This window comes from Triticum urartu, chromosome 3A (assembly GCF_056163025.1).
Source record: "Triticum urartu cultivar PI428250 chromosome 3A, HENAU_Tu73, whole genome shotgun sequence".
NCBI classification, from domain to species: Eukaryota; Viridiplantae; Streptophyta; class Magnoliopsida; order Poales; family Poaceae; genus Triticum; species Triticum urartu.
In genome coordinates, this window is record NC_141875.1 from 210,623,964 (window position 1) to 210,633,414 (window position 9,451).

The window sequence follows — 9,451 nt, forward strand, 5'->3', positions numbered from 1 at the left end:
TGGTGAATGTAAAAATGCCCTGGCTCCTCGCATTCACTCGACACGTGGAAGATAGCCCTTATTGGGCGCAGAAGCCAAGAAGTGCAACATTTATGGGGAGCCGGACACTACTCAACAGATATTCAGAATTTGGAGAAGAATCCGCCTTGCAATGCCGAAGACATTCTACGCGCCGGACTCATCATCATTGAAGCCTGGTTCGGGGGCTACTGAGGGAGTCCTGGATTAGGGGGTCTCCGGACAGCCGGACTATATCCTTTGGTCGGACTGTTGGACTATGAAGATACAAGATTGAAGACTTCGTCCCGTGTCTGGATGGGACTTTCCTTGGCATGGAAGGCAAGCTTGGCAATACGGATGTGTAGATCTCCTCCCTTGTAACCGACTTTATGTAACCCTAGCCCCCTCTGGTGTCTATATAAACCGGAGGGTTTAGTCCATAGGACAACAACAATCATACCATAGGCTAGCTTTTAGGGTTTAGCCTCTACGATCTCGTGGTAGATCAACTCTTGTAATACTCATATCATCAAGATCAATCAAGCAGGATGTAGGGTATTACCACCATAAAGAGGACCCGAACTTGGGTAAAACATCGTGTCCCTTGCCTCCTGTTACCATCCGCCTTAGACGCACAGTTCGGGACCCCCTACCCGAGATCCGCTGATTTTGACACCGACAAAAGGGAACACCGTCTCGACAAAGTACATGTGCCTCGAGGTGTACACACGATAAGTGACAGGATCATAGCACCGGTAACCTTTGGTGTTAGGAGGGTAGCCAAGGAAGACGCATGGGACGGATCGTGGTGCGAGCTTGTGAGGCGTGGTGGACGCGGTGCTAGGATAACAAAGACACCCGAAGATGCGGAGACCATCATAGGACAGTGGTGTGCCGAAGAGAAGGTGGTGAGGGGCGTAGTTCCCCCAAGGGAGACACGGATGAATGTTAACTAAGAGAGTGGCGGTGGCGAGAGCATCGAGCCAAAACCGAGCGGGCACGTTAGAGTGAAAGAGTAACATGCGAAGGCGGTCATTAAGAGTGCGGAGAATGCGCTCGGCACGGCCGTTCTGCTGTGAAGTGTATGGACAAGTCAGACGAAAGATGGTGCCGTGAAAGGCGAGAAGCGTGCGGAGAGCGACGTTGTCAAACTCTTTTCCATTATCCGTCTGGAGTGCGAGTATGGGGCGACCGAACTGGGTGGTGACATAGGAATAAAAGGCGGTGAGTGTGGCTAAAGCATCGGATTTACGACGAAGGGGAAAATTCCACACATAATGAGAATAATCATCTAAAATCACCAAGTAGTATAGATAGCCCGTGTTACTCGCAACGGGAGATGTCCAGACATCACTATGAAGTAATTGAAACGGAAAAGTGGAAACTGAAGAAGACGCACTAAAGGGAGACGAACGTACTTGCCTAAGAATCTGACATAAAACGGTGTGGTTGGGGTGACCCAAGCGAGCGTGTCAAAGGTCAACGTCGGCGGCAAGGGCGACGGGTGTGGAGGTGGAGGCGCCGGCGTGCACGGGGTAAAGCTCATCGGGACTGTCACATCGATGAAGGACCATCCGGTTACGGGCATCTTTCACAGAAAAGCCAACACCTTCAAATTCGACAGTAAGTGGGTTCTCACGAGTAAGACGACGAACGGAAACTAGGTTCGTGACTAATTCAGGTGAAACAAGAACATTAGACATAGTGATGGGTGTGGAAGTGGAGGGAAAACTAGTGCTACCGATGAGTAATAGGTAAGGAGGAGCCGTTGCCGACGGTGATACGAGTGGGTGTGTGAACGGGAGTGGAGGAGGTTAGGTTACCGGGATGAGCTATCATGTGCGCAGTAGCAGCTGAGTCCATGTACCAGTCGCCTCCACCGACAGAGCTACTCGGCGACGGCGCGGAGTGCTGCGTGGCGAAGAGGGTGGGATCCCATGGCACAGGTACCGGCGACGGCGGAAGGCCCCCGTAGGGCGGCGCCGGGGCGGGCGGGCCATAACCACCGAGGTGCAGCGGCGCAAGGAGGGCGCTGTAGCCGGCGCCGGTCGACTGCTAAGGCGCGCCGATGAACCCTTGGTGGCCCGCGGGAAGAGCCTGCTGGTAGTCCCCCCCCCCCCCCCCCGGCGCCCGGGGTTGGCCGCCGCTGCAGGCGGCGACGGCGGCCGCCACGCCAGTTGCGTCGGCCCCCTCCTCCTTGCAGCAACTGCTGGGGAGGCGCGGGTGACGGCAACGGGTAACACCCGGCGGGTGCGGTAGGACGCGGCTGGGTCGGCGTGGCTGGTGGAGCGGGACCACCACATGTGGTGAAGTAGCCCGGATGATCCATCGACGGGGCGGGCGGAGCATGGCCGCCGGTCATTGGCGGGGCCGGCTGCATGTAGGTGAAGGGAGCCGGTGCGTCTGCGGACATGTAGCCGAAGAGAGATGAAGCGGCAGGAGACATCGCAGTGGCGGTGACGGCGTCTAGGGGAGGAGGCATGACGGCGGCCAGGGAGGAGCGGCGGCGCGCGTGGGGATGAGCGGCGGCGACGGCACGGACTAGCGGTGGCGGCTAGAGGTGGCAGCGGTGGCTGGGTGCGGCCGCGGCGGCTAGAGGCGGCAGCGACTGGGTGCGACGGCGGCGATGGCGGCAAGGACCTACGGCGGCGGCGGCGCATAGAGGATAGGACGCGGCAGCGGCAAGGACCAGCGGCGGCGGCTGGAGAGAACCGGCGGCGGCGGCGGCGGGTGGAGGGAGCGGCGGCGACGCGATGGAGGAGTGGCGGCGGCGGCTAGACTAGGGTTAGGATCGACTTGCGATAGATACCATGTAGAGAGTTTTGCCAATACAATAATTGTTGTATTGATGAGGTGCTGGTACACGTATATATAAGTGTAGGGTAGACCTCAACCTCAACTATACACAACTAGGAAATGGGTCACAACACGTAATACATGCAACACAAATTACAACTCAACATGATACATGTTGTGTTTGTTTAGGACTAAGCATCGAGTTGTAAAATACATTAACACTGGGAGACATCTAAAGAATTCATTAGCTTGGTTAGATGAGCTGGTTAGTGCTTGTGGGCTTATTCTGACCAGATGACAAAAATTAGTGGAGAAATAATCTTCCCTTTAATATTACATAGAGATAGAGAGTAGAGATAAGTGTTTTGAACTAAGGTTGAGGAGTAGCAGATTGATTCGCACGTGCTACAATGCGGCTGCAGCTTGTTTTGCCTAATATTGTTCAGATAATCCATGTTTATTCCCATAAACTGGTCCATCGATTGTTAGACCAGTACATAGCAGCAAATATATTTATTTCTCCCAAGTTCATAGTGCAAGTCCATGAACTGTCAATATGCTAGCTAGGCGAAGAGTGTCCCAGCCATGACAGTGACGGCTTCTCCCTGAATCCGCACTCGCCGATTCGCAACATCCAGCTCCAGGTATAGTGTCCCGCTCCTTGGAGATACCTGATGATGAAATGAACAGAAAAATGGAAATTGACATGATAGTTTGGTTGATTGAGCGCTAACTGTAGCATTTCCTCCCCCCCCCCCCCCCCCCCCCCCCCACACACACACACACACACAAAAAAGGAATCACTGTAGTAAATGATAGTAGTTCACTTGTCGAAAACATATTAAGCAACATTATATTACCTGAAACGCTATCAGTTTTTGCTTCCCCAGCTTTCCACCCCAGTAGGGTGCCAAAACACAGTGTGCACTGCCACATACAGGATCCTACAGAAATTTTGGGAACAGGTTATGGATTTGCACTATGAACTAGGGTGAAATGGTTAAAGCAGCTTCACTATCACTATGTATTAGTACCTCATCAATCCCAAATTTTGGGCAGAAGAAGCGTGTGAAGAAGTCATAACCCGATCCAGCAGGCGCCGGTGCTGTAACAATCACACCTCTGCCGGCACACTTTCTAATTTCTTCGATGTTAGGAAGGACATCGGCGACCTCTTTTCCTGATGAAAGTTCAACCTGAAAGCCATGCCAGATTCTTTTGGTGAATCTAAAAAACACAATTCTTTACTTCAATTATGTTTCTAAGTTAGTACTAGGAAATAATTTTTAAAATCATGGTTATGCACGCAAAAAAAAGAAGAAGAGAGAGAGCGAGTGAGATAAGAGACAGTACAATGAGGTCGTTGGTGGTCACTGATTTGTGAACACTGACGACGGGCGCGCCGTTGAGCGTCTCCGGGATGGACGGCAGCTCGTCGGCGGGCTCGCAACCCACATAATCACTCATGGGGAAGTCCAGCTCAATGAACAGCTTCCCCTGCTCCTCCGCCTCCGGTGCAGGAACCTTCTTGGCGGTCAGGACCCCGGACTTGGTCGCGAACTCAACCACGCCATGGCGCTCCGCGAGGACAGACGTGAAGAGGAAGTGGGCGGTGGCCAGCGTCGCGTGGCCGCAGAGCGCGACCTGGAAACGACGGCGTATACGGATCAGCTGCGAGCAACGACGCTGATTCAGCGGGTGCCTGTCAGGTGGGGGCTAGGCGGCGACCTCGGTGACGGGGGTGAACCAGCGGAGGTGGAACCGCGGCGTGGCGGCGTCGGCCGCGCAGGACGAATCACGGGAGAAGAAGGCCGTTTGGGAGAGGTTGAACTCCACGGCGACGGACTGCATCCACCGCCCGTCCCCCGCGGGAGCGGCCGCGTCGTCCTCCAGGAAGCACACCGCGGCCGGGTTGCCCTTGAACGGCTGGGCCGTGAAGGCATCCACCTGCGGCGTGGACATCGGTTCTCAATCGAGCCAACAAGAGAAAGAAAATGGAGGAGAAGAGAAGAGAGCACTGACCACGACATACTGGATTCCTTTCTTGACCATGGCCGCTAAAGATCTGAGCTGCTCCAAATCCGTGTGTGTGTGTGCCTGCTAGTGATCTGTCGGTACGGACGTGCACCGGAGGAGGAGCAGGTTTTTATAGGACAGCAAGTACTGGTGCTAGTCAAATCAGCTGCTGATGGATGGGAGTTGGCAGAGCAATAATCATCAGTGACGATATGGAACTTGCAGGCTTCCTTCCTCAACGACGACATCTTACCTGCCCGAAGATAATTAGAGAACAACAATAGAACTGGCGAAATTCTTACCACCTAGGACTAGGCACAGACTGAAGCAAGACTTTGTGTTACCCGGCTGGGACCATGGTTTAGAGCATCCATAGCCGGACTTAACAAATTCGATAGGTGGACAGCTGCTAGACCCGGCCCTGTGTCGCTCCCCCGCGGGGCGGCCCGGGCGCGAAACCCTAGCCGCCGGAGGTCGCATCCCCACCACCCCTCCCTCCGCCGCCGCCGGCGAGCACCGCCGGGCAAAGCCCGCGCGACGTCGGCGGCGGCGGGCCTTCTCTTCCTCTCGCCTGCTACAGGAGCTGCGCGGGGCTGCTCCCCTGGGCTGAGGAAGGCGCTGTCGGGCGCGAGCGCGGTGCGGCATGCGCCCGCTGGAGGCTGGGCGGCGTGGCGTTGCGCGCTGGAGATTGGGCGGCGCGCGTGGACTGAGGGGCGCCACCATGCGGGCGCGCGCGGATCTGGAGAGCCGCAGTCGCGGCGGCGGGTTGGCGCGTGCGTCTGCGAGGATCGAAGCGGCGGCGACGCTCCATGGGCAGGGGTCGGGCCCGATCCGGGTTCGCTGCGGGGCTGCGGCGGTTGCCCTGTGGCGGCGTGGGTGGCGCGGATCCGGCGCGGCCGCCGGCGCGCGAGGTGGAGGGGGGAGTGCAGCAGCGCGACACGGATCTGGCGAGGCCTCCGGAGCGCGAGGTGGAGGGGGGTGTGCAGCAAGATGGCGCAAATTCGGCGCGGCCGTGCTGAGGGCGTGTGGGGAAGGCCTAGGTGCTCATCAGTTCGCTGGTCGTCCGCAACTGCTGGCTGCGTTTCGCGCCATGATGCGGTTGCGGTTCGCACTCGGCGGCGTTTGGCGGTGTGGTTGGGTGGCCGCAGTTTGTTCCGGGGCGGCGAGTGCGCTTGTTGTTCTCTGCGCAGGGGAAGTTGTGGGAGATGAATGGCATCCTTGCTCGGTGTTGCATTCTCTTGATGGTGGTTCGGTAAGCTCGACGCTGCTTTGGATGAGAGGACGAGATGGTGGTGGCTGGAGGGAGAGGAATGGCCTTGCTGCGGTTGTTGCATCCTTCGTCGGGAGAGGAATGGCCGGCAGGCGTTGCATCCTCGAGGAGACGAATGGCATCGTGTTTGGTTGCATCCTTCTGATGGGAGACGAATGGCGCTGCTGGGGGTTGCATCCTTCGTCCAGTGGGGGCCGTGGATGCTAGGTTGGAAGCACGTCGAGCTTACCGGGGAGGTGCGGTTGGCCGTGGAGGCAGGTGTAGTGGTTCGGTGTGTAGGCTGATCGGATCCTAGGTTCGGGCTAGGCAGGTGAGACTGCCGGCGAAAGTCGTACTCCGGTTACGGCCGGAGTCGTCGATGGCGGCGCTTTCACGCGTCGCTCCCTCGTTGGAGGCATCGATGTAACTGCTCTCATCTTTCCTTTCCTGACGTGCTCCGGGAGAAACCCTTGATCTAGTTTAGATAGAACGATGGCGGCGCTATTCGGCGTCGCGTTCTCTCTTGGGGGCATCGTTCTGGAGGTGGATCCAATCAGAGGGACCCGTGGCTCTTGTGGATGTGTGTTGTTTGCCGAAAGGCCTTGTTTGTATGGTTTTTGGGTCCGGTTTCTTTTATAAACTGAACCAACTCTTTTTCTCCTGATCAATGAATTTGGTAGATCTACTGCCAACATTAAAAAAAAACAAATTCGATAGGGTCCGCGGACGCGTCTGAGCATGTGCACGAGCGCATTCAAATAGGCTCTCATATTTCGCTCCTGACATCCACATATATTAAATTCGGTCTCTTAAATTCATGCACATTGATTATAAAAAGCAATGTCTCATGTAAATAATAAATGTTGGTACCAAGTATAGATAGTCTTTACACAAATTTTATTTTAACTGCATAACTGAAGCTTTAGTTCCTTGGTTTTCATTGTAGTCAACATGTGCTCCACAAGATCATTGAGTAGCTGCGTATGCACCTGATGATCTCAAAAATTTCGATGCATCTACAGAAAGTTTATAAGCTGAGCTGCATCATGACTTTCGGGATTTCAATTTGTTCTCCAGGTGCTTCAAAATCTTTGGTTTGGGCTACACCATCATCCTCATCCTCGACAATCATATTGTGTAGAATAACACACCATGTCATCAGCTACCACAAAGTTTCTGATTCCCACATCATTGCAGCGCTACACAATTTCCCCAACGAGTTTGAAGCACACCAAATGCCCTCTCCACATCCTTCCTAGTCGCTTCCTGCATTGTTGTAAAGTGGTTGTGTTTATTGCTATGCGGTTTGGATACGGTCTTCACAAACGCCGGTCACTGAGGATAGATACCATCGGCAAGATAGTATCGCATGTTGTACTCTCAGCCGTTGACGGTGCAGTTGCACGGCGGTGATTCTCCATTGCAAAGCCTCTTAAACACCGAAGATTGTTGAAGTACGTTGATTTCGTTGTGAGAACCCGACATTCCAAAAAATCATGTCAAATTCATAAAGTCATGTGATGCCATCGCTTCTAGTATGATGGTGGCCTATCAGGTGTGACCTTGATACATTCCCCGCAAACCTTGGGGGCAGTTCTTCCACTGACAATGCACGCAATCAATTAATTCGAGCATTCCTGGAAACCCCCTTGCCTCTCCAATAGCCAACAATTTTTTCGTGTCCTACGCATTTGGTTCTGTGAGATACTTAGGTCCAAACACCTCCACCATGGCTCAGGCAAACTTGACAGTAGTCTTCAAGAACGCGCTCTCCCACACCCTGCCCATCTCACTAATGACATCTGCAGCAGTACCAAGTGCAAGCATCCTCAGAGCAGCCGTGCACTTCTGCTTGGCAGAGAAAGAGAGTTGTCCACAACAATCCCTTGTGAGCTTGAAGTAGTCGTTCTGTGACTCCACTCCCTCCACATTGCGCAAAAACAATGGTTTCCGCATGCGAGAACCGTGAAGAAACCATGGATCATCTGGGAAAGTAGGATTAGGAGTAAAGTAGTCCCTGTGTAGTAGCTTTGCTCCGGACACCCTATCCCGATTGACCACTCTTCTCCCTTTGATTGAGCTCTTGAAGTTGAGAATATGTACCGCTTGCCGGTCCATTTCCTCTTGCATGCTCATGAGCATGATCATGTCCACTTGTTCGTCCGAATTCAAGGAATCAAAGAACTCATCTTGAATCATTTGATCAATCTCCATCAGTCCATACCCCTCGTCCGACGAATCATCAGAATTCATCGGTTTCCCTAATAAAATCACAAAAAATGCGGTCAGACAATGTGTCAAACACATCAAGCGCAAGGCGGGACCATAGAGTTGTCGAACGTGCAGGGTAGCGTCTGGGCTGGCGACGATGTCCCCCGCGGCGAGGACGGGAGAGAGGACTACTCTGCCGAAGCTGGTGGCGCAGAGGCTAGGAATGGCCGCGGAGCGCGCGCGGTGGCGGAGCTGCAAGACGGACGACTCAGAGGAGGAAGAAGAGAGGAGATAGCAAATGGATCCAGCAGGTCTTGGGGTGAATTTGGTGTAATTTGTGAAAGGGTGGACTGTCGGGTTCGACATGACGAGCGTGCCCGGGCGTCCCATATCCGTCTCATATTTGGGATGGATATGAGGGGTACCGGTCAGCACGGGCGTTTGAGGCCTGTTTGAACCGCCCGTCTAGGTCAAAATTTCACGACCGAGCAATGACCGAGTGGCTCGCCCAAACGTATGAGGTAGGGTTGAGGCGTCCAGTTGTAGATACTCTTAACTTAGGCTTTGGTCAGTTGTAACATTGTGTCTGTTTCGTTGCCAATAAATAACTCTTTTTTCTCTCATGACGTTGAATGGTCTTTCTTGCTGAGATTAGTCGTGATAAGAACTTTGGCGAGCCACAAACTACTCCCTCCGTTTTTAAACATAAGTCTTTGGAGAGATTTCATTATGGACCACATACAGAGTAAAATGAGTGAATCTATACTTTAAAATACATCTATATACATATGTATATTGTTCATAGTGGAACCTTTACAAAGACTTATATTTAGGAACAGAGGAAGTAGATAAATTTGTAAAGAAGAATGGACGTTTGACTTAGAAACTCCCCCTTAACCTCCAAAATCCCATAAGCTCTTATTCTATATCTACCCCAATTTCCACTAAAAAAACTAATTCCACACACATTTATTATATTTATTCCTTATTGAATATTTAGAAATTTGAAAATTCACTTCTTTATTTGATTAATCTAGGATCCAGAAGAAGTAATCTTTCTTTAATCCATATCTTATTTGATTCATGTTTTAGTATATGAATACCCTCTATACACACATGAAATAATATTTACAGAAATCAAATGAGTTGATTTATATATTAAACATGAAATTCTTACTC

The 9,451-nt window shown here is 52.7% G+C and overlaps 1 protein-coding gene across 1 annotated transcript; it reads right to left on the reverse strand.

The window, feature by feature from the left end:
* Positions 1-3,100: 3,100 nt before the first annotated feature.
* LOC125553895 (uncharacterized) lies at positions 3,101-4,991 on the reverse strand. The gene is made up of 6 exons (XM_048717546.2): positions 4,819-4,991; positions 4,525-4,743; positions 4,150-4,440; positions 3,831-3,992; positions 3,657-3,740; positions 3,101-3,467 (listed from the first exon to the last, which is right to left on the reverse strand). Exons 1-6 carry the CDS (start codon positions 4,846-4,848, stop codon positions 3,360-3,362), a joined length of 894 nt encoding a protein of 297 aa, XP_048573503.1. The 5' UTR covers positions 4,849-4,991; the 3' UTR covers positions 3,101-3,359.
* Between the last annotated feature and the right edge of the window lie 4,460 nt (positions 4,992-9,451).